The sequence below is a fragment of the Ochlerotatus camptorhynchus genome, unplaced genomic scaffold, assembly GCF_037179485.1.
Source record: "Ochlerotatus camptorhynchus isolate MF236.1 unplaced genomic scaffold, CSIRO-AGI_Acam_v1.1 ptg000370l, whole genome shotgun sequence".
Taxonomy (NCBI): Eukaryota; Metazoa; Arthropoda; class Insecta; order Diptera; family Culicidae; genus Ochlerotatus; species Ochlerotatus camptorhynchus.
In genome coordinates this window covers 6,892,091-6,918,425 of record NW_027040858.1, presented here as the reverse complement: position 1 = coordinate 6,918,425, position 26,335 = coordinate 6,892,091, and the positions used below count along the sequence as shown (strand labels likewise).

The 26,335-nt window shown below is 41.8% G+C and overlaps 2 protein-coding genes across 9 annotated transcripts in view; one reads left to right on the top strand and one right to left on the bottom strand.

The window, feature by feature from the left end:
- Irk1 (Inwardly rectifying potassium channel 1) overlaps positions 1–26,335 on the bottom strand; it is a 308,434-nt gene that overhangs the window by 166,386 nt on the left and 115,713 nt on the right. The window contains exon 1 of one of the 4 annotated variants that reach the window (XM_065232634.1): positions 4,006–5,570. The exons of the other annotated variants lie outside the window; for them this stretch is intronic. Within the exon in view, the coding sequence (XP_065088706.1) occupies positions 4,006–4,148 (143 nt within the window). The 5' untranslated portion in view covers positions 4,149–5,570. Of the gene's footprint in view, positions 1–4,005; positions 5,571–26,335 lie in introns of those variants that run through there. 4 annotated transcript variants of the gene reach the window in all.
- The window catches only part of LOC135710138 (serine/threonine-protein phosphatase 2B catalytic subunit 3-like), a 166,925-nt gene that overhangs the window by 86,985 nt on the left and 53,605 nt on the right, over positions 1–26,335 (top strand). The gene's annotated exons all lie outside the window — the stretch shown is intronic.

Genomic DNA, 26,335 nt, shown 5'->3' with positions numbered 1-26,335 from the left:
AGTACACTCAAATTCGCAAAAGCGTACAGTGAGGCAAAAGAACGTAAGAATTCCATAAGAACCACTTATGAATTTTAGTCACAAGAAATTGTAACATTTACTCATATTTGAAGCAAATTGAATTTGGGCGAATTTGAGTGAACGGGACTCAAATGTGAGTCAGATTAATTTGCCGTGTAGACCCTTTGATAAACTATCAAGTCGAATAATGCATTAGGTCCTAAGCAACAGTGATCGATTCTTTTCGATGACTTCCTCTTTCATTGATAACTTGGCTACACAACCGTTTCTTGCCGTTTTTGCCGTATTAGATGCTAGATAATAGCTTCTTTTATCGAACTGTGTGTTGAAAATAACTGAAAATGTCTATACATGGCCGTGGGGATGGAAAGAGAAAATCTACGAAGGAATCTACCGACTGCAGCTGGACACTGGAAATTTTTAAATAAATGCGATTACATGAGCAAAAATCACTATCTTAGCACCCCTCGATGGGACTTTGTATGGGAGTGAGCTGTCATTTAGTTAGTTTAGGGTCAAAAAGGGAAGTTATTATTTTGCTTTAAATCTTGATTTTAAAATCGATGCGTTCGAAAAGAAATACCGTTTTTCAAAATTAAAGAACCCGGAAGATTATTGTTTTTGTTTTATAAATTTCTGTTGATGAAATTGCAATTTTCTTCTCCTTCTTATTCGCATTTCAAGTTTATTGCACATCGCATATTAGCTTATTGCGTGCTCACAACTTAGTGCTCTAGATTAGTTATTAATTGAGAGCTTTCGATGCCTGTACCATTTTTGCATTAGTATAATTGTGTTGCAAGTCCAATCATACTCTATTGCCTAGGGAAGTCAATAAATTTTCCAACTCGAAAAATTCCTAAATCGGACCGGAAATCGAACCTGCAGCATGGTCTTGCTTTGTAGCTGCGCCTTTGCCGACTGAGCTAAGGGAGGCCCATTGCAATGTTCCAGAAGTGTTAAAATGTAAGCATTGCTCTGCCAAACCGCTTAAAGCATCGCACATGCCCGATTAAAGGGAAGCCTTACAGCGAAATGGCAATGTGATGGATAGCCTACCCCACAGCGCGTGGCGAGAGCAATTATCTTCTTTTTTTTTTGTGGCATGTGAAATTTGATACAATTTTTGGGGGTTCTCTCGCATTAAGCACACAACAATGACGTGTTGTTTGCAGGCAGAGTGTTCTTATTGCGTCGAAATAAACGCATTCGACGGTGGAAGAACAGAAAGCAATTTCAAAACAGACAAACCGGGCCTGTAGGGCTGGTTGAACGAGATTTTTCCTAATTTAATTGCTGCTTTAGTTAGTTTGTTCTCATTATCTGTGTGTGCACCGGGCCGATCAACAGAAGTTGATTATCTCTTTGCTTTTGCTAGCAAAGTTCCCTCTCGAAAGAAGCAAGTTCCCACTAGTCTAGGGGTAAATGAGATTCGAAACAGAATTGATTAAATCATCCAACGGAAGAATTGAGGAAAATTGTTCAACTCAGGGGGGTCACAGCAGAACGGAGTCTGGCAGTGCAATCTCGACTGATGAAATTGGACAGAAGGGAATGCAGGGCTGGTAGCAATCACTGCTGGTAAAAATAGTGATTTTAGTGATCATGTGAAATAAGTGACCAAAAATAGTGACTCATAGTTGTAAAAAATAGTGACTAAAAAGTGTCCTAAGAGAAGAGAAGAAGCCATGATGGCACACCAAATAAATGTTTGATTTTTTAGACTTATTCAATTAGTATCTCATAAACACTTATGTACGAAATGAACCTTTAAAACGAAAGATTCAATAGAAAGTTTATGGTCAAACCCACGGTATTAGACTACGAACTGCAAAAACCTGGAAAACCGGGAATCATCAGGAAATTTTATTTTCCTTAAAATATCTGAAAGTCTTAGAGAATTTAATAATTTTATTACTACGGATATTTTAAACAAAATAATAAATTTTAAAATGCAAGCATTTATTTTTATCGTTATTTTCATTCACACTTTGAACTTTATAGATCCACAGTGGATTAACCTTCAACCTCGCCTTCAACAACAAAATTTAAAAAAAATCAGAGGCTTGAAATGTTAGTTCGATTTTTTTTTTAACATGCATATAGTTTCAAATTCTGTGCACAGTTTTAAAGGCTCGTGGTATTTTATAATAATTTCTAAAAACTTCGTTCCATGGGAGTTCTGGGAAAAAAATCTTTCAGAAAAACATCAAATGCAATCTGCTTTCACGGTAGTTCTGAGGAACTTTAGATTTCATGTGAAGGCTGATAGTTTTGAGTTGAATTTCAAGAAACCCTGAATTGAATCAAAAGTAAATTTTAATGAAAAAACTTTTAACCTCTATTGTGCCATTTAAAAAAGTTTGTATCGCTGCGCCATCTTTGCGGCTAAAACTTGAACTATTTTATCAACCAAATTATAGTCCTAACTAATCCAAGAAACTTCACTGAAGATGTCAAATCAATTGGATGCAATCCCAAAGCGTTATTAATTTATTCCGGCTAAATTTAATGGCCCACTGTGCGCTGTGAACTGGTTATGATATTATTTATTTTGAGTAACTGAGATTGGACACGAGAGAATGTTAGAATCGGTGACAAAAGATCAGTATCTTCGCTTGTCACTTATTAGCACGCGACCGGAAATGAACCTTTGAAGAGGTGCAATATTCGCCGAAAGCTATAAATAGTCGTACCTTATAATTAAATGTGTTTCATGCTAATTCTGGCAACACTGCTTCACTGACTCAAATGCTCTTCCTTCCTTGCATTACAAACCGCCAGCTGCGCAAAAACCAGCCCGCATATAGTACCTAATTAAATCAGGCCCATACACAGACAACGGGTAAACAAGGTTACATTCTCTACACCACTCTTACATTGTCGCTAGATTAGTTGCGATTGCGACAAAAATCTATTTAAAATTCCGACGATGATTTCAACTCCAACCCAGAAAAAAACGGGTATTGAGCGAGCACATCCCAGACAAGCTGGCGGCAGCGGTTCTGGGTGATGGTGGCCAGTAGCAGTGTAGCCGGTGACCTAGATCACGTTTCAATGTCGTTGCCCGCGCCCTAAATCCATCGACTGAAAGTCTGAAGGGAAACACACATATTGAGCATTGTAACCCAGAGTCTGTCTGTACATGTAGGATCAAAGCAAGCAAGGCGCCTCGACGTCGACGGTGACGACGTGATGGCGCATAGCAAATTTATTACCACCGCCGAATAAAGCAGCCTACAGTACAGGCAAGCAGGCGTTGCCCGCTCTTGACAGCTGTCAAAATTAAGGACGCGGGCTTTCAGCACCGTCTACTACGGTTTTCCAGATGTATTCTTCTTCAGGGCATTAGACTCAAGTTCACGGTTGAACGCGCGAAGTAGGATGAAAGTGAGGATTTACTCAATTATAAACAAATTACTAACTACAGCTCCAAGATCTTTCCCGATTCAGACAGTTATCAAGTTTACACAAACGCGGTCATAGCAAAAACTCATTAAAGTTTTATCTCATCCACAACGTTTTTTGCCGAACGATTATTCTCCCGGGCGGCAGGCGACGGAGAAAGTAAATAATCTAGGTGTGACCGTCCTTTTACCAATTCGGTCTCGCTTCCTGTCGCACAATCCCGAAAGAGAGTCAGAAAGTTGTCAGAAAGCTTCCCCGCTATCAGCCGCCGGATGGAATCTAATTAATTCGATGGCACGATTGGAAATGTGAGAGTGAAATCTGTTTCTTTCCGATTTGTCAGCTTTTCCATTCAATGCGACCTTCCACTACCACAACCTTTGTTGGACAGGTAGTTGACCTTATCGCTGATAGAAAATCTCGATTATCGGTTCAGGATTTCAGGACCGATGCCATCCAGAGAGAAATTATTGCTATTCCGATGATTAGAATCGATCCCTTCCAATTAGGAGCAAAAGCTCTGGCAGCACTGTTCCCTGGGAAAACGACCGAACCTGTCATCGAACCACCACCCACCTGTTCACTTCCTCGTGCCAATCCGGCTCCGTCGAAATGGAGGCCCGCTTGTCGTTTTCGATCGCGATCGATACTTCGCTGAGACACTGCTTCAACCGTTCTGACATGGTCCCAACCGGCGGCATTAGCAGCACACCTAACATACGGATGAACACCTAAAATTCCCGCACCGTAAAAACGCCAAACTCTCGTCTATTTAACCAATGCACATGATCAACACCGCAAGCATTAGTAGGCCGCGTCACCTCACCACCGCGCCGCACTACACAACTCAGCGGACAATGACAGCTAATTAAGCTGTCACTTTTGATCCACCACCTTCGCCTTTTGTTTGACACTTTTACGGCGGAAAAAAAAATAACGCTTTTGAAGGTGAAAATTTTCCCGTTTCCACTTTGCACTCGAAACGGACGAGAAAACGAAAACAAAATCGCGATTTTTCACTCCGACCAGCGCGTCGTCGCGGCAGGGTTGTCGGGGGTAGCCCTTCTGGACTCCGTAGCCAACCGATGTCGACGAACGGACGGACGGACGGACGGACGAACGATTCACACTCTCTGTCTCGGTCGGCGGTCCGGTTCTACTACCGAACTAATCAACTCGCTCTGGCTCAGATGGTACACGGGGAACGATCTTTGCCCCCAAAGTCCCAATCCTGTTGTTGGTGGTTGTGATGATTGCGATGGATGAAGATGCTAGTCGTGGGTAAAAATAAACCAGAAGCCAATTGTCTTACCCTCTCAGACAGGGGAAAGCAGCGCTAAAAATAACCCATGTGGTGAATTCCTCCGAGTATACAAACATGTGCGAAATTTGAATCGTCATCATCACCTCGTAGCAGGCCGCGCTCGGTGGAAAGCGGTCGAAATTCGGAAGCGGGAGCGCCAATACTTTATCGAAACGTCATTGTGTATTGTATGCAACCCACAAAACACGGTGTCACACACCTACGGTGACACCTGACCAAACTGTTGAATATTTTAACGCATTCGCTTTTGTCCATGCAGTGATAATGGTGGGAAGGTACGTAGTTGGAAATTGACACTTTCGTTCCGTGTGACAACGAATAATCCACCACGAAGTTGTTAAACATTTTATCGAAATTCGATTTCCTAAAAATCGCATCTCCCATTTCCAATTCGGTCAACATTGGATCTCGGAGAAACCCCCTGTTCGTCCGGCAAAGTCACGAATTTCATTTCGCACGGCCCCAGGATTGTTTGTGAATGTAATCTCCATCATCAGCAATCCGATCCTGACGAAAAGTTCTCGGGATGACAGATACCTACTCTCGAACGTCAACATCCCGGAAGTCGATGTTTTATTCATGAGGAGAAAGAGGCGGAGAAGAAGATACGATTCCTGGCAAGCGCATAATACCACCAACAACAACATCAACAAAACACCAATCAATACTCCGTCAAATGTGGGAGGGAAAGGTTTTCGGTTGCTTCCTTCGCTTCCCATTCCTTTCCGCCCGTGGTTTTGCCATCATTATGCATACAGTCGTGTATCGAAAGGACGACGGAAAGTTTTCCGTCAAGTGGTTCCTGATTTCTGCCGCGAACAATGTTTGTTTGTTAATGTATCAAAGATGTTCTGGGATTTAGGATGGAGGGAAATGTGACGGCAGTGATAAGAATACGCAAGAAACCGGCCTTCGGTGGCTCTGTAGATGATTTGGCAACACTGGTTTGACACAACCTGAATTGTTAATGGTGACGACAATTTTGACCTTTTATTATATTTAACTACCGTATTCGGAGCACTTGCGGTAAACGTTGGACCGTATGAATAAAAAGTAGTAAACTTATGCTTCTGTAGCATCTACTCGAATATACAGCCTGCGGCAGTTGAAGTATCTCCGGTACGTAAGTCCGGTATGAATTTACATTATTTTCGAAGATGAAGTCGACAGTGAGCATGCATAAGGGCGTAAACGCGATGATCGATTCTCTTCGCCGGTTTTCTCTTTTGATAATAACTCGCTAGATTTAACGTTTCTCGGTGCGTTTGCTGTTGCTTTTGATAGCCAATACAACATGTTACAACTCTGCATTGAACAAATTCTAGAAAATTGTTTAGCTTAGCTGCAGCAATGCAAAGAGAAAATCGATGAAGAGAATCGATCATCGCGTATACGCCCTTATGCATGCTCACTGTCGAAGTGGTCTTTCGAAAAGCTGTGAACAGTGGTTGGAGATGGCGAAATCACGAACTTAATTGAATTGTGTTAATCTAAAAACTGTCTTCAGAAACTGCCAACAATTTTACTATTTTAAAAATGTATCATGGCCTACTAAAAATAAAATGAAAAACCCAAGGGGTAGGTCACTCCGCACATCCGTCATCTTTTTTGTCAGTGTGCCGCAAGTATGTCGATTGTGCCGGTCATAGAGCAAGCTGCGATTGTTTGTAAAATACCCATCCCGGCAACCCGGTATTTCTGACACCTTGAATGTTTTGGTTTGAAATCGCAAAGATAAATCGGATTGACAATAAAAAGACCTGTGTTTTAGTGTTTTATAATGACCTCAAAGGCAGACTAGAAATGTAGCTTTTCGGCCGGAAAGAGTTGGAACCGGTGGGGAGCATTGTTGGAGACAGACTATACAGGGTGATGAATAGACTTCTTCAGTTTGTTTTGTGTGATTTGCAGCATTATTTAAATTAAGAGTACTAATGAGGTCTGATTAACTGCCTCTTCCTCTTGAGTCCACTCTAGAATCTACATTTCGTATTAAGATCTATAAGTGAACTGCTGGTCTGAGTTCCTCTGGTATATTCAATTAGAAGGTGTTGCTCAACATACTGTCAAACAGCACGTCATGTTCTGAGCAACTTCAATGACAGTTGTCCAGCAGCGCTCCCATTTTATTTACAACAGTCTAATGCCTACGAGATTGTGCCGGAGGTATGCCGAAAGTGTGCCGATGGATGTGCCCAAGCTGTGTAGAATATAATTCCGGCACAATGTGCTGAGTGACTTACCCCTTGGAAAAACCTAACTTTTCCCCTAATGGAGATAGAAAGTTATTTTTTCCGGCAAAGTTGTAGCGTTGCTCAAAATATGAAAAGTTTGCGGAAAATACCAATTTTCTATGACTAATAGTTTTGGAAATGTGGACCGCTACCAAAGCCCATTTAAATTTAGTTTTTAATTTTTAACTTTTTATATATTTTTCAAGCCTTAAACGGTTTAGCGGCGCCGGTGGTGTAGTGGTAAGCGTGATTACCTCTCACCCCAGCAGGCCTGGGTTCAATCCCAGTCGGCGCCGCCAGGATGTTCTGAGGCATAACATCTCAAGGGAAGTAAAGCCGTTGGTCCCCGGTTCATGAGTTGATGGGTCGATAGGTAGGGTCCAGGTGTGGGAGCTGCCTCGCTGGCGTCGGTAGCATTGGTGCTCAGCACGGAAAACAAGATCGACGGAAATCAAATCAAGAAAAAAAAAGCCTCAAACGGTTCCAAATCGAGTCCTGATTAGCCTCCCAAAATTTTAACTCTTTTGGTAAGAAACTGACTTGGCACAAACCATTTGAAGTTCGCATGGAAATTACTATGGGAAAATCAATCTTTTTGACTTCTAGCCATTTTCCATATTGCTCTGTTCCAAAGTTCTATAACTATTCTTATGGGAAACTTAGCTACAATTTTGCAGAAGATCGATCACAGTCAAACGTCAATTAAAATAGTTATTAGTTGTTTAAGAGACTGATAATCTTAAGTCATGATCAAGCAGCTGTTTTGTGGGCAACTCTGTATTCAGCAGTGTGACATAAAGACTGTACTCGAAACAATGTAACAGACAGAAATAATCACCAAAAATTCTTTTTAAGTCGGATATTTTTTATTTTTTTTAATAAATAGCTAGCACGCCTCTAGTGTTGGGAATCGAAAATCTTTGACAGTGGTTTGTTTACACTTCTATAGAGAACAACTGGTGCAAGTTTGATCAGAGTAGTCGATCGCGTTCAGAAATAACGTCAAATGGAACTCGAAAGAAGAAAACACATTGTGTACAAACACCTGGAAAATCCGGAATGGTCCGGTTCCAAGCTGGCTTAAGTGCTAAAGATGCCAAAAACAACAGTTTGTCGAGTGCTCAAAACCTACGAGGCAACCCTGAGTGTGGAAAGGAGTCAGCGGACTACGAAACAACAGGCATCAGATGTTGAGGTGCGTTAAAGCCAACCTCGGTCTTTCGATCCGAGATGTGGCCAGAAGGTAAAACGCCAACTTTAAAACGGTGCGGAACATCCTTGCTAGGGAAAGATGCAAGTCGTACAAAGCCAGTAAACATCCGAACCGGCACATGAAGCAGAATTCCGTGGTCAAGAAGCGTGCACGGCTCTTGTACGACCGTGTTTTGACGAATCACAAGGGCTGCACTTTGCTCGATGACGAAACATACGTCAAACTCGATTTTAAGCAGCATCCCGGTCGGAAGTTTTACATCGCGACTGGACGTGGGGATGTGCCGGGAAGATTCAAATTCGTGTTTGCCGGTCAAGTTCGCGAAGAAGGCCATGATTTGACAAGCGATTTGCAGTTGTGGCCTGATAATTGAACTTTTCTTCAAATCCTCGACGATGACATCCCAAGTTTACATCGAAGAATGCCTGAAAAAGCGTGTATTGTTCATCCGCAATCATAGCAATGACTTTTGGCCTGATTTGGCCCGCTGCCACTACTCCAAGGTGGTTCTGGAGCGGTATGCTGCCAACAAGATCGATCGCCAAGCTAATGAATCCTCCGAATTGCCCGTAATTTCGACCAATCGAAAAATACTGGGAAATTTCCAAGCAGTGACTTCGACGAAGCGGCGGGGCAGTCAAGCCAGCAAATGCGGGCTAAATGGAACAAATGCGCTGATTCCGTGTCCGTTTCCACTGTGCGGGCGCTGATGGGCTCCATCAAGAGGAAGGTTCGAGATTTCGTTCGAACTGGAGAAATGTAACCATCTAATGCTGTAACTGTGAAGTTTTAATAAAAGTACTGTAAAGCAACCATTAAGGGACCTTTTAAACTTATTGAATCACGAATTACAGGTCTTTTTGTGCGTACCAATTTACTTTTAGTCAGCCTTTATTAGCTATGTTTTTGCAAAATGGGTTTATTCAACCTCCTCTCCTAGGCTAAATGCCCGCACCTTGGACTTAACTCCCATCAAATCCTGTGCAACACTTGCGCCATCTTTCTTACACACTTTCGTCCACTCTTTCTTCAAATCCTTGTCGTTTTTGAAGGCCTTCCCTGTTTTCCGAGGCTTGCCCATCAGAATTTTTCTATTGGGCGAAGTTCTGGCGAGTTTGGCAGATTTGCCTTCTTCGGCACAAAAACAACATCGTTTGCTTCGTACCACTCCATCACCGGTTTCGCGTAATGGTACGATGCCAGATCCGGCCAAAACAGAGTGTCACCTTCGTGGGACCGGAGGAAGGATAGCAGGCGCTTCTAGAGGCATTCTTCTTTACATATTTGACCGTTGATGGTGCCGGTCGTTATGTACGGCTTGCTGAATTTGCCGTACCCACAGATCACCTACCACGACCTTCTTCTTTCGGAACTTCTCCGGAACATCCAGGCGGGACTTGCCGACCAAAAACTGCAGGCCTGGGATCTGCTTGGCGTCCGCTTTAATGTACGTCTCGTCGTCCATTACGATGCATTTCGACTGCATCAACCACTCGCGGTACAGCTTCCTGGCGCCGGATTTGGCCACCTTATTCTGTTAATCGGTTCGGTTAGACGCCTTCCTTCCTTTGAAGACACGCGGGCCGGACGCTTCATTTGCTGGACGAACCAGAATTGACCTTCTTGGCCACGTCCCGAATCGAAAGGTTCGGATTGCGCTTGAAGTAATCCCTCAACCTTCCTTGCGTTCACGGGATCGGTCGTGTTCGCTTTTCTTCCGCTGCCAGCTCACCACTGGGTCGTCTGGTTTTCCTTGAACGATGTTACCACACGGAACACGGTCGAATTGTCGATTCCAAACTGTTTCGCGATCCACCTGTGGGATTTTCCACAACCGCTGCCATAATTTTTTGTCGAAGCACTTCTTGTTTGGAAGCCATCTCGATAACCACTTGACAGATTGTGACGAGATTTTGCACATGTAAACATTACACTCTAAACTAGTTATAATCAATAAATTTTCCTGGTTCACTTGCCACCCTGAAATCTGTAGAAATTATCCATGTTTAAGAATCCTAAATACCAATTCAAGTTTCAGAATTCATGTTGTTACTGATGATAAAAATCCACTCCAAAATTATTATGTTTAATGAGCAAGTGAACGTCGTGGACGATAAAGTTGGTTGTATTATAAAATGTTTTGAACTTCTTGATCAGTGTTGGCAAAATCATTGATCAAATTATATTTTTCACAGGTGATATTTTAACAAAATATCATGCTTGATATTGGTTTTACATGCTTCTTTGATATTGCGAGACTTACTGACATGTACAGGGTGGGGCAAGGTGGGATAATTGCTCCCCCTTTTATAAATAACATGTTTATTTTCACATTTAATTAAAATTATGAAATGAAATAACTTGATTTCTTGATAACTTGATTTGAAGGTGAAAAATAACTTCATTTCATAATATAAGGGCACTGAAAACCTTTTATTGCGTCAATTCCTTTAAGATGATTCCTGAAAATTCCACCACAAAGGTGCATGAAGGGACAAATTTCAATGAAATATTTTGGTCAAAAAATTGCACCACACAAAAAATTTCTGGTGTAATTTTTTTTTTCACCGTCGTGGTGGTACATCGAGCTTTTTATTGAATATTTCTGGTGTAAAAATATCGTCAAAATGAATAACTCTGGTGGAAAAATTGAATCATACTGAAAATTTGAAGGTGCACATTTTACTGGAAATTTCTGGTGGAAAGTTCGCAACACTGTGGTGAATGTAGGAGCAAGGTTCATTCATTTCTTTCTGGTGCATAATTTACATCGTTCTGATGAATGCAAGCTTCATTGAAAATTTATGGTGGAAAATTTGCACCATTCTGAATGAAGAGGCAAAGCCTGAAAATTGCATCACAAAGGTGCATGGTGAAACAAATTTCACTGACAATTTTTGGTGCACCGTTCTGGTGCTCTGATAAATGAAATGAACAGAAAATTTCTGGTGGAAAACTTGCACTGGTCTGGTAAATGAAGGCACAAGCTTTATTTAAAATTAATCTACATCGAAAATTTCTGGTGGAAAATCTGCACCGTTCTGGTGAACGGATTGGCAAGCTTTTTGGACAATTGTTGGTCTTAAATTTGCATTCTTCTGCTGAATAGAGAAACAAATTTTAATAATAATTTCTGGTGTAAAATATGCACCATTCGGATGGTTGGAGGGAAGCTGCTAAATTTATGATGAAAAATCTGAAAATAGGGACAAGCTTTATTTGGTGGAAAACCTGCAACATTCTGATGTATTGAAAACGTATGGTGGAAAATGTAAAAAGGAAATCTGCTCCAATCAGAAGATTGAGAAACAATGTTTATTGAACATAAACGGTGGAAAATTTGCATCGTTCTGGTCAATTGTAATTTTGTGGTGTAAAATTACCTGATGGCAAGTTTGTATTAAAAATTTCTGGTGTAAGATTTGCAACAATCTGTTGCATGGTTGCTCCTGAATTGAAAATTCCTGATGTAAAAATTGCACCGTTCTGGTGAATGGAGGGGCAAACTTTATTGAACATTTCTGGTCGAAAAACTTCAATATTTTGGTGAATGGAGGGACAACCTAAACTTGACTCCCGAGAAGAACGTCAAAGGTATTGAATTCTGAGGACAGTTCCAAAAGAAAAGATTTCTGGGGGTGATTCCAGGAAAATTCTGCGAATAATGTCTAATGAAACCTGCAGATAGTTCCAAGATAATTTCGAAAAGAATACCGAGAAAATCAAATTTTGAGTGAAATTCCAAAGGGATTTTAAGCAAAATTTCAAAGGAATTACGAGGATAATTTCAAGCTCATTCTGGGAAGACTTTCTGGAGAATACAGAAGAAATTCTTCTGAAACTTTAGAGAAATTTCAGTTTTAAGGTGTTCTGAGAAAAAAAAAGTTTTAAATTATTCCGAGAAGAACCTCCAGGATATTGAATTCTGCAGATAGTTCCAAGATAATTTCAAAAATAATACCGATAAAATCAAATTTTGAGTGAAACTCCAATAGGGTTTTAAGCAAAATTTCAAGTGAATTCCGAGGATAATTTCGAGCTCATTCCAGGAAAACTTTCTGACACTCTAAAGGAATTTCAGTTCCCAGGTGTTCTGAGAAAAAAAATCATAAAGAGTTCTAAATATAATTCCAGTGGACTTCTGAGAAGAATGTTAAAAGAGCTCTTAGGAGAGATCTAAAAATATCCCAGAAGAACCTCAAGGATATTGAATTCTGAGGACAGATTCAAAGGATTTCTGAGGAGTATTCCAAGAAAATTCTGCGAATAATTTCTAGTGCATCCTGCAGATTGTTCCAAGATAATTCCGAAAAGAATACCGAAAAAATTAAATTTTGAGTGAAATTCCAAAGGAATTTGGGGAAAATTTCAAGGGAGTGCCGATAATTTTTAGCTTTAGTTTAGCGGGAAAAATTTCTGGATAATACTAAGGAACTTCTTCTGAAACTGTAAGGGAATTTCAGTTCAAAGGTGTTCTGAGTAAAGGTCACGAAGAGTTCTAAAAATAATTCCAGGGGACTTCTGAGAAGAATTTCAAAAGAGCTCATAGAGTTCTAAAAATGCTGAAAAGAACCTCAAGGAATTCTGAGGATGGACTTTTTCGCAACTGTACAAAGTTTAAAGACAGCTGGATATTAGTTTGCCATTGAACCTTGGTCTATTGTTGTCTTACTAAGAATTTGTCTGAGAATCTGCTCTGAAAATTTCAAGTCATAACGGTAACAGGTTAAAAAGTTACAGCTGTTTATGTGCGTTGCAATCAATTCGGTATTGTCCTTTATATCATCTTCAAAACATGTTGATTGTTCGGCATCATTTCCTGTCACCCCGACTGGCGGTACTTTGGGACAGGGTTGACATGCTCAATCCTTCGCACAAGTCGTAATTCCGTTAACAATCCTGTACTCGCTTGTCAAAATAGTTTTGTGCGATTTTGTTCCAATCGTTACATATTTTTTAAACCTTTTTAATGATCCTATTAGCCTTAGCAGTTAGGTCAAAATTTGAAAAAAAAAGAACTACAATTATCGCTGAAAATGACCATGTTCAAGGTACTCGCAACGGTAATAGTAAAGTGTAACTACAACAGCATGTAAGGGCTTACAAAACCTTGAAATAGTCAAAACTAAACTGTAACGATGCTTTCAAAACATACAAAAACATACTGCACAAAATTTCGGAAAGGTAACTGAATAAAAGATAGATAAACGATACCAGTACCTTGAAGAATATATTTTCATTGGTTTATATTTTTAACCTGTAAAGAAGAGCATGACGCAAAACATAATTACAACGATTCCTACAGGGTTCAGAAATTGCTTATATCAAGTCGTATAAGTCAACCGCCCGCAAGAAATTCAGTACAGTCTGTTCACACTCATGTCCGGATGTCCGGATAAACTGACGCGATTGATCAAGGCGACGATGGATCGAGTGATGTGCGTTGTTCGAGTATCGGGGACACTCTCGAGTTCCTTTGAATCTCGAAGGGGGTTACGGCAAGGTGATGGACTTTCGTGTCTGCTATTCAACATCGCGTTAGAAGGTGTGATCAGAAGAGCTGGGATAGACACGAGTGGCACGATCTTCAGGAAGTCCATCCGGCTTCTTGGCTTCGCCGATGACATTGACATCATGGCACGGAAATTTGAGACGATGGCGGAAACGTACATCAGACTGAAGGCTGAAACTAGGCGGATTGGACTTGCCATCAACGCATCAAAGACAAAATACTTGAAAGGAAGAGGTTCTAGGGAAGACAATGTTAGCCTCCCACCTCGAGTTCAGATTGACGGTGACGAAATCGAGGTGGTCGATGAGTTCGTGTATTTGGGCTCACTGGTGACCGCCGAAAATGATACCAGCAGAGAAATTCAAAGACGCATTATGGCAGGGAATCGTGCCTACTTAGGACTCCGGAGGACGCTCCGGTCGCCGCCGCTCGAAGTTGACTGTCTACAAGACGCTGATTAGACCGGTGGTGCTCTACGGCTTTGGTGTTTTCGAACGGAAGGTGTTGCGTACCATCTACGGTGGAGTGCAGATGGATGACGGAACGTGGAGGAGGCGAATGAACCACGAATTGCACCAGCTGCTGAGAGAACCATCCGTCGTCCACATTGAAAAAATTGGGCGACTACAGTGGGCTGGGCACGTCGTAAGAATGCCGCACGACGACCCAGTGAAAATTGTTCTAGAAAGCGACCCAACAGGAACAAGAAGAAGAGGCGCGCAGCGGACAAGGTGGATCGACCAAGTATAAGGCGACTTGCGGACCCTTCGCAGACTACGAGGTTGGCGAAGTGTGGCCATGGATCGAGTAGAGTGGACACGACTTCTTCGGACAGCAGAGGACAACAAGGCCTTAGTCTGATTGGTAAGTAAAGTACTGTTCACACTCATTCCTTCCCTCAATTGTGCTCGAGCCGGGCACTCCACCAATAGATGATTTACATCTAACACCGCACCAGACTGCCGCTAAAACAAGTCCATGAGTGAACCATGTATGACCAATCCTCAGCCGAGTCAGAACTTTCTGATCTCGAAAATTGGGTACATCTTTCCACTCTTGTGTAGTGTTCTTGATTCTACGCAGGAATGCATCACGGTTGTTATGCCAAGATACATTCGATGCGTATCGCGAGGTCTGCTTCACCCAGCGGGTAGCGTCACTATAGGGCACCGAAGTGACCTCTAGCTGAACAAGACGATCCTGGTTAGCTAGTCTATCAGCAGCCTCATTCCCTCGTATACATGCGTGTCCATACAAAGGTTATGTTAGCGTACCGCTCCACCTTCAACAAACACGGGTGTCCAACCTGTCCATGCTCAAGAGCAGAAAGACAACTCGCTGAGTCAGAGAATACAACGGCCTGAGACCCGTTTGCTAGCCTACAAGCTTGCAGGAGAGCATAGGCCTCAGCTGAGAAGATACCACAGAGACCGGATAACCGGCATCAGCGGTTTATGGCCTCCCCAGACACCCCATAACCAATTTCCTCGTCGATCAAAGAACCATCCATAAATAGCATGGGCCTTCCCTCGTATGAGGCAGCAACCTCCCTGAATGCAGCTTTTGCCACACCAGAGCTGGCTTTAACCCTCCAATCAACTTTCGGGCCAGTAGCATCCCATGCCCGTTGCCACAGCCTAACTCGCTGGGCTAAAGTGGGAAAATCTACTCCCGTCAAGTCACTCCACCAATCGCAGTGATACCCGTGTTGGTAGTATGGTAGCGTGAAAGATTTTCAAAACCAGGAAGAGTATCGACGAAGAACTGGACCACCAAAAACAGCTATGATTGCTGCTAGTGAGGCAAAACGGCTACAACATCGCTATATAATGGAACGTTTCATCGATATTGTGCGCATACTTTGCACAGGTGGTTGACCACTTCGTGGACATTCGGAAGTAGCGGAAAGTGTGCCGCCCAGTTGATGGCTAACTACGATCCTGTGCTCGAAAAACACTTGGCGGAAGGTGCCAAAAATTGCCAGTACACAAGTAACCGTATTCAAAATGTCATGATTACGTCGTTGCACAATGTAATGATGCGGAACATTGCGGAAACCTTGCGAGGAAAACCAATAATGGGAGCCAATTCCATTGGTTGTCTGAGAGCAGTTTGCATTGAAAATGATGAACCACCACCGGAGCAAAAAATAAATAAAATTAGCTTAATTGAACAGTAGGGAAACAGTGGTGGGTGGACAGCACCATCCACCACGCACTTTGGAGTACTCCCCATCCCCAGACTAAATGCACCATAGAAAAAAAATGCTCCTCCTTAACAAGATTCCAGTGCACGCTAGTGACGAGACTATTCACAATATGTAAAAATGAAGCTGAGAGTTGAGTCGACACAAAATAAACTCTTTTGCACATCGTTTTCTTAGAAAGAGAAAGTATTGTTTGCTATCTCTACTCTTAACCGATGGCAGACACGAAGCTAGTGCAGTGACGGTAGTTTCGACACAAACGAAGTGACAGACGGAGCGGCTCGAAAACTTTGGTGACGAACCTTCTATTGCAATTTTTCAGTGTACAACATGGCAACACTACTACTGGATTGTCCTAGCGTTTTCACCAAATGTACTAGAATGTTTTTGGTTCTATCTCTTTCACTCTACTCAAAACTGAAATGCTTAAAAAATGTCAAAATGATACACTCTTCGCACACTGTCAAAGATCAGTGCACACAAAATCAACTTTGTTCAAATCAAAACAAAAATACTAGCCCATCTGGTGGCTGATGGCACAAGCTTCTAAGATAATTCTACTAGGGCGAACCACATTATTTTAATTCTTCGCCAGTTAGCCGTCTGTCACTTCGTATGTGGTTTCGAGTCGCGCTCGGATGGAAACCAAAAATCGTGAAACTCAAACTCACCACGGTTTGGTTAGAATTGTAGCTGTGCACGTAGCAATGGGGGGACTATGGGGCTGAAGCCCCCCCCCCCAAATTATTATAATCATGTGAAAAAAAAATCTGACCCAAGATAATGGATATCTGTTACTTGTACTGTACAGGTAATAGATATCCATTACCTGGGTAAGGTTTTTTTTTATTTTTCATCTTATATTAAAATAATTCATGGACTTCAGGCCTATAGCCCCCTCTGGCAATGGGACTTGGGCTGTACCTATATAGTGTGCATGAACAATTTATGTTTGCAGCGATTCTGTTAAAGATCATGGGACCATCGAGTTTTTATGAAAGATCAGCCTCGTTTCACTTCCGGAACTAAGGTGTAGACCCAATTTGTAGCCTTCCAAACACAATCCGCACTGTACCCCTCTTTTTCAAGCAGGATTTCATACAAAATAGAATGTTTCTACAACAAATGACTTCTTAATTTATTTACCTTTCCATATGTACCATTGGATTTAATAAAGAGTCACACATTGTGTCTATTTAGATTTTAACTCTTTTATTGTTCAAAATTCAAAATAAATTACTTTTCGTTTTAACCCAGGTGGCTCAAGCCACCTAGTAACTTATCTGCTGTAATTTTTATGATATAAATCCAAGTGATTTTACATTGTTCCTGCCTTGGAAATTCAGTATTTTAAAGAGGTCTTCTAAATCTGCATGTCAGTATAACAATTCACATCAAAACTAAAAACTAAAACTATATCTTATCTATGTATAAAGGGAATTATTCGTTGCAATTAAAGATTGCAACGATTTTTCCCTAAAATTATTAATTATTTTGTTGGACATTTCTAAATAGAGCTGGAATTAGGGCATAACAGCTTTTGTAAACAATGGCTTCTCTCGATGATTTCTCGAAAGACATGGCTCTTCCTGGCAAATCAACATTACCATCGAATAGGGGAAGACTTCCCCTACCCGATGGATATGTTGATTTGTGTAGGGGTGCCTTGAGTTGCTAGAAATCGACGAGAGAATTCATTGTTTATAAAAACTGTTACGCCCTAATTCCAGCTCTATCTAGATTTGTTCTAAAGTCTCAACATCAGAGTTGCGACCTACCACAATCACGATCGCCAAACAGTTGATGGTACTAACGCTTTGTACATTCCTGTCAATGTGCTCGTCGAAGCTCTCTCCATGACTATCCATCAAGTTGACGAAAGAAGTAAAAAGCAACTAATGAATGTCGTTTTCTGTTGTGATCCATCGCCGATCTGGTCATTCCCGACAATCACGACACTGATCTGTGCTCGTTTTGAAGCAGTTGCTGCTTTGCTTGCTTATTTGAGTGTGTTGGTGAGTGAGCCCAACAGCTTCCGTTTCATGTTGCCTGCTTTGTTTGTAACTCACACAGTCGCACCTGCCGAGACGAACTTGGAATGCGTAGGCATTGTTTTCATTTTCTTCTGTCGCTTCGCTTTTTCTCATCATCGCACTGCAGAATCATCAACAGCGAATGCATCGTTTTGCTTGTGAGCAGCGACCATCACTGGTGATTATTGTTTGCCATGGCTCTACCTCTCACTGCGTGACAAAACGATCTGTCACCGATAGTCGGTTGATGCGAAGACGAGTGTCACGTGAGTGTCATGATATTTTGCATCACTGGCTGGTTGCAGGTAAAGGTGGAATACGAGCTCTGGTGCATTTGGCCGGCTTGATAAATGTGACTCGACGTATTTTCCAACAATCAATGTTTTGTTGAAGATTTTGGTGACACTCCCGGTCCCTACAGCCAGTGTGGAAAGATCTTTCTCCACACTGAAACGAATTAAAACTAATGGGAAACCAGCGAATTTCGGGCTTGGCTATAATATCAATTAACTGGTTAGAGTAAAGCTAGAAGATTACTTTTGTAACAAACCAGGTATAATGTCCAGGATATGGCTCAACGGCTCTATTTGATGCTCAGATTTTTGGACAGCAGTTTGGAGATCGGCAACTGATTCAAATGAAGTAAAAGAATACATTTCTCATTCATTATTTATTACCTCCTTCAGGCAGCACCCTGATCGGAAGTCAAATTCAAACTTAATCTAATTGCATTAAATATTTGCACTTATATAGCTAACTGGAACAATACAAAATATCACAGAATAACGATCAATTCAAAAATAAAACAAAAATACAGTGATGCTAAAACAAAAACTTAAAAGTATACAGAATGATGAAGGCAACAATATTCGCTGTTCGTGTTTCGTGTGGATCACATTGCTACCACTGCATCGAGGGATGTTTGTTTTTACGGCCTTCATAAATTTAAATAAATTAGGATCCGGTGCCGGTGATTTTAAGATTCAACACAGTGAAAATCTTAAAATACTTATGTTTTAAAAAATATGTAACATATCTTTGTCTTTCTTAACAGAATGCAAATCTTGATCATCATTACCAACAGAAAACAAATAAAACTACAAATATTTTCTCGAATTTCATACATTTGTTTTACTTTTCTCATAACTGCGTATTGAAGAGTTTGAAAAATTATTATTTTACATTCTGATGGTTCATTAAAAATTCCGATCAAAGATTAAAACGAATTAACAAAAAAAAAAAAATGATGACACATGATTTTGACCAATTTTGGTTAAGGTAAAAAAAACAGTGTAGGGTTAATTACCCCATTTCCGGCCTATTAAGCACAACCCACACTTAGTCTTCCTTTATCTAGCGCAGTTTAGCACCAAACGGAATGTTATTGTTACTGATGGCTTCAAAATTTGTTTACCTTTCCGTACGTACCATAAGATTTGATAAAGAGAAACCAATGAGATATTGTCAAAAGTCTAACACTGCTTCTTGACGCCAAACTCGGCCTACGGATTCTAAACTCGGCCTAACGCATTGAAACGCCAATGAATTCACTTCGGCCTATCGAATGAAGATAAAACGTGATTCGGTCGGAGCGCTTCTTTTGTTTTTGGGAATAATGGGTGCAAACCTTCATATCACGCGTTCTCATTGACATCGTTCCGTAGCTTATTAGCTAAAGTATCGTACCAAACGCACACGTGACATGTTAACTCTGAAATCAAGGATTTATTTGAAGTTTTCTGCTCGATAGGCCCAAAATGGGCGATTAAGCCGAAGTAGTTCTCTACCCTATCATTCGATGTTTAGTTATGCGCACATTTTATAAATAATTGAAGTTGTTATGTCATAAAATTAGCTCCCCCCGAAACCAAATGCTGGCTACGGGCGTGGCTGTTAGCTTGATATTCGTAAAGCTAAGATATCACAGCTTGTAATATCATCCGCAGTTGCTTGATTGATGATTTTTGTGTTCGAAAATCAAGCGTGCTCTTGGGCATTGGTGAGATTAGATTTTTTTCGATATTTTGCCAACACTGTTCTCGATGAAGTTCCTCGACGTATTTCAATATATTCTATTCTTATTTGGAAGAATTGTTTGATGATTTATACTAGAATTTTAAAAATTGCCTCAAAATTCTAGATTCTTCCTGGAACCATTTCCTCAACCGAATGGAGTGGAATGACCATGGGAGTGAAACGTCATTGGTTCGAAAAAATGGGCAACTTATGGAGTCCAACCATATTTTTCCCTACATGCTGGAATGCTCTCAGGAAAAAAAAATCCCTCAAACGGGATTAAACCCTATACTAAGTAGGAACGGAAATGAAAGACAATAATCTACTTTTTTGTTCCAATGCACACCATCTGAGCCACGCATTCCCATCGGTTGCAGATTGCTTTGGAGATTCCCAGGAATCTTAATCATCACAGCTCATTTTCCCCTTTCACGAGGGGCGTAACGTAACGCACAAAGAAGCCAAAGCCGATGAGGATGATGATGATGATGCTGATGTCGATGATAACCGGCCCCGTTACCAAGGTGATCTGGCTCGCTTGAAAGTCGCCTCCTCCAGAGTCTATCTTCAACTCCAAGCTCCTTCAAGCAAGCCATGAATTTTCATGAAAAATTAAGAACGATCATAGAGCTCCGTCCGTCCGACCGGTCGGCGGTGGTGGCGGTCGGTAGGGTAAAACAGTTTGCAGGCAGAACACGCGTCGCATACGTTGAGAGATTTTTATGATAAGCTTTTATACGAGGAAATATGGTATTTCATTGCAATCTCTCTTGATTTTCGTGACTCGCCGTGTCGACGTCGCCCTCGAGCTAGGCATTCAGTCTGCCTGCGCGTTTGGCTGGCTTAGCCCTACAAGCAGTAAAAAGCTGCGGGAAATTCGTTCTTTTCGAGTCATTAAGTATAATGAATCGTTTCGTACTTTTTTTTTCCGTCTGTGTCATCATCATCGTGTCTGCTAGCTCTCTCCGGGTTTGATGCCATTTCGGGTGACAAAGAACCCAACAGGCGGATCTGTGTGCCTTGCGGAGGATGCTGCTGAAACGTGACCCTATTCTCCCGCAATCGTTTGCTTGCTTGCGATTGAAAGTCATTCGTGAACTGTGACTGTGTTGGCGGGGTGCGACTACTTATTTATTTTATGCTGCGTCTGTCTGCGGTAGTATTTTCGCATTCATCACAGCAAGCCATGCGGCGCCACCACCATACGCTCGGAGTTGCTCTGGGATGTCATGTCATTTGGAGGAGCCGCACGGTGCTCAACCCCGTTGTGGTAAAATGCTTCGCTAATAATTAATCATTTACAAATCGAAAAACGGTATCAAGATAAAGTGAAACAGATTTGTTTGTAAACAAACCTGACAGCTGTCAGTTCTGGCTCTCTGGTAGTGCAAAGTAAAATTTAGATTGAGTGTTGTTTCCCACTTTCATCTACTTCGTGTACCGTTGTAGAGCGTTCGATTTTCGAGAAGAACACTTTGTATCTTGCAGGAAGGACACGGAGCAACCGAGTTTGGCTGTGCACAACAAGCGAAATCACAGTCACACAGCAGTCACGTGCCGTACGCTCGCGCGCGCCTACTTCGATTCTGTGGGTGTGTGGGTATGTGTGTGTTCAAGCGCACCGCCAACATCGAGTAACAGTAAATTATGAAATTAATTAAAATTGTACTCTGCAAAGCACTGTGAGATCATAGGCGGCCGGTGGCGTTGGTAATGAGATAAAATCCCGGCAAGTACAAGCTCGTGAAAAATCTCATCTTTTACCGATGCGAGTAAAGCACAAATACGACCGCCTTCGTTCTTATCACGTATGATTTCGCTTACTATTTATTTTTCGATTGATCTTTGACCAGAGCCAAAGGCGCTACTCGAATTGGAACTAGAGTGCGATATTAAATCATGGATTAATGAGCTTGTCTGAAGGTCGGTATTTCTCAGAATCGAATGGAGCTTTGCTCCTAGAAGTATTTTGCTCTAGGATTGGGCGATCTTGGATAGATATTTTTGATCTCGATTTTCGATTCTTAGGATCGATTCTTTATTCGATCTTTCCGTTCGATCTTTTCGATCTTCTGATTTCCATTAACCGCAAACTTAAATTTAATGAACAAACCCTCAAATTTAGCATCAGCATAGTCGCTCATAATGTTGTATAAAGTAGGGCTGAGAGGATAAATGTGATACATTGCCTCTTTCATTATTACGCATTATGGCAGTTAGGTTGACAACAGGGTTACTTTCACTCATTTCGCATAAAAATATGTTTTATGGAATAATGGAATAATGAGATATTGTGATTATGATATTTTGTATTTGTTAGTAGCAAGAAGAGTTTGTAAAGTTTGTGTTTCACTCATAAAACCTGACAATTTCACTCTTCTTGATTTTTTGCGAACAGCGATCCGAGCAACGCTGATTGTTGCTCTTTGAAAGCATAATTGGCAGGTTTTAGAGGAGCAACACATTTCTTATAATATCTTACTTATTTACTTATTTATTGTTTAGTAAATCATCTGACAAATAGTCTTAATGAATATCTAAATTATGTTCAATCTTCTTACTCTATTTACAAATTGAGGCGTTGACATATCAAAATTGAACGCGGATTCAATCGATGCAAACAAACGAACCATTGCAGATATAGGCTGGTTATAACCATATAGAGTACGATGAAATCCCGGCTGCATGAGGGACTCTGACGTAATACCCTACCTGAAGCACGGAAGTCAAGGAGCGATAGAAGATAGGAGCAATCGATGTCACCGATGAGTAATTTGACGACAAACGTAGCTGGATGTAATTTTCGTATTCGATCAAGCGTTTCAAGACTGAAGCTGAACGGCATCTAGCGGTATACGCTGGAAGGTTAGACGGATCACGCTATGGTAGATTCCTGAGAGCAAGTCGTATGAACCTTTTTTGGACTCGCTCGATTCTTAGGTTCCATGTAACGTCGTTTGGAGCCCATACGAGTAAAGTGGTTTCTATAATCGGTCGCACGATGGAACAATATAGAACTTTTAGACAGTGTGGATCCATGAAGTCCTTGGCAATTTTGGAGATAATGCCAAGTAGACTGTTTGCCTTGGAAATAATCGATGCGTAATGAAAAAGGAAGGAGAGCTTCGAATCCAACGCAACACCAAGATCGGTCACATGGTCCTCCCTATCAAGCACAGTATCATCGATGTGGTATTCATAAATTATCGGGTCTTTGGAGCGATGGAAGGTCATCACGTGGCATTTTGCGACACCTCGATGCAGACGGTTAAGACAATCCTCGATGCAGCGTACCATCACATAGGGGAAATGGATGTATTGTCGAGCAAAATGCCCCTAATTTGGGCCCATACATGAATTCAGCAATCGACTAGATTTTCAATAGCGACTAAAAATATCCATTAGTACCGTCCCAATAACGCGTTCATTTAGATAAAATAGCAGATTTTTAGCGATGGGTCCAATCTTATATCCATAGGCCAACATTAGAGCCATTTCCCCTATATCTTTAGATCATCAGCATATATGAGTTTGCATCTATAGCCAAGTGAAGATTCAACGTCACTGAAAAATATGACAAATAGTAACGGCCCCAAATTGCTTCCTTGTTGGACGCCGGACGTGCTAGCAAATGGCGATGAAACACAAGATCCGTGCCAGTCAGATACGATAGAAACCATGACACCAGTCTATTCGAGGCTCCCAATCGTGATAATTTCCTGAGTAACATTTTGTGATCGATTTTGTCGAAAGCCGCCTTCAGGTCCGTATAGATTACGTCTACCTGCGCTTTTTCTTCCAGAGCCGTAAAACAGGTGCTAGTTAGATCCAACAAATTAGTAGCTACGGACCTGCCGGGATTGAATCCGTGTTGATCGGTCGAGATGTGGGTCTTTGTAGCACGCAGAATATGATCGCTGACGATGTTCTCGAATAGCTTCGAAGCGGCAGAAAGGCTGGTTACCCCACGGTAGCTTGTGACATCTCGCCGGTCACCGCTTTTGTGCACAGGAAACATGTAAGACAGTCAGTTTTGCGACCTATCACAATCACGATCGTCAAACAGCTGATGGTAGTAACGCTTTGTACATTCCTATCAATGTGCTCGTCGAAGCTCTCTCCATGACCATCAATCAAGTTGACGAAAGAAGTAAAAAGCAACTGGTGAATGTCATCTTCTGTTCTGATCCATCACCGATCTGGTCATTCCCGACAATCACGACACTCATCTGTGCTCGTTTTGAAGCAGTTGCTGCTTTGCTTGCTTATGTGAGTGTGTTGGTGAGTGAGCCCAACAGCTTCCGTTTAATATTGCCTGCTTTGTTTGTAACTCACACAGTCGCGCCTGCCGAGACAAACTTGGAATGTGTAGGCATTTTTTTCATTTTCTTCTGTCGTTTCACTTTTTCTCATGATCGTACTGCAGAAGTCTTCACAGTTTTCGTTGTGCTTTTCATCATCAGCAGCGAGTGTAACGTTTTGCTTGTGAGCAGCGACCATTTCTGGTGATTGTTGTTTGCCATGGCTCTAACTCTCACTGCGTGACAAAACGATCTGTCAGCGAGAGTCGGTTGATGCGAAGACGAGTGTCACGTGAGTCTCATGGTATTTTGCATCACTGAAGACAGTTTGCAACTCATGGGAAATTCTCCTTGCTCGAACGAGTGGTTAAAAATGAAGGCTAACGGCTCAGCTACTGCGTTTGTACAGCTACGGATAGCAACAGCAGGAATTCCATCCGGGCCAGGAGCAAATGAACTCATCAACTTTTCTGAAGCACCGATAATCATTGCAGGCAATATTTCGAACGTGTCCAGATGAACTGCGTCTAGCGATATGTTTGACGCAGCCAGTTCGGCCACGGCGTCGGACGATGGCTCTGATTGGAAGACGGATGCAAAAAGAGTCGTGAAGAAATCGCACGCTTCTGCTTCACTCTTGGACTCCCTGCGGTGTTTTAGAATCGATCTGGATCACACGTATTAGTTATATTGCAATGTAGACGTAATATTTAATTATAATTTAAAGGTCCGGGTTAACCGACTGTCCAATATTCGGTGCATTACGGTAATTCAGCATTATGAAGAAAATTTCGATTCTGCAAAAATCGATTCTTTTGTACCGATTAAATCGATGGATCGATTCTAGTGCCGTAAATTAAATCGATCCTCCAGGATCGATATTTTACTCAAGATCGCCCAATCCTATTTTGGTCTATTAAGCGGTACAAGTTTAGATATCAAGACCAACAATTGAAATGGCCTTAACTCCATTTTGTAAACAAACCTTGTAAGGCCATTTTCTCGCGAACCGAAACCTTCATTCGCAAACCTAAACCACAAACGCGTAGAGGAGAATTTCCCCTACCTGTTCATTATGTTGGTTTGCCTTTACGGACTTCGGTTCGCGAGAAAATGGCCTCACAAGGTTTGTTTACAAAATGGAGTTAAGGCCATTTCAATTGTTGGTCTTGATATATCTAACAACCCTTTAAATTGAGTTCTTTAATTTTGGAAAATATATCGGTTGTTGTTGGTAATTCATCCACGCGTCGACCCCTCGGCGTAGAGTGACGGTGCAAATCAACCCTTGCTGATCCGGATGCACTGTTACGATGCGAGGCAGCTCCCAAGTTGATGGTGGGCTGCTATCGTTCTTCACGATAACCAACTTCCCAGACTTTAAGTGGTCCTGACGCATTCTCCACTTTCCTCTGGGTTGAAACGTGGCGATGTACTCATCACGCCGTCGCTGCCAAAACTCTGTTGTGTACCGTTGAACTTTCAGCCAACGATCCAACTGATTCATCCTGATGTGCGTTAAGTCTGGTTCATGCAGCAGATTCAAGGGCTGCCCGAGCTATCAACTGTGTTGTGTCAAGTGGAGGCCTGTCTCAATACGAGACCACTCTACCCAATGTCGTCGAATCCTGATAGCCACGATGCACTTGTTACGTTTAAAATAATAAGTATGAGTAGTTTGCCATAATCCAGTGAGTTAAGTGAAAAATGAGTAGACACTCGTAACCGTGTGTAGGTATAGTAGAACAGACCACACCACCCGCATTCGAACCAACCCTGCGCATAAGAACGTTTGACAGCTAGCTTGAAAACGTTCAGGCGGAAGCAGACGGCAAGAAACACCGCTAGATTCCTATGCACGAGCTGCAATAGTGGGCATCTTCATTGAGAGCAAAGGGAACGACTAGGCCAACTCCACTAAACCCCCACTAGCCGTCGGGATCGTCTACCAACGCCCTTGCACGAGCACCAGCAACCGCGTGGTGACCGGTGCCGAAACCACCATACGACATAGAAACAAAGCACAATTGCATGCAGAACCATCACTTTGTTTGAACCGTGGCCTTC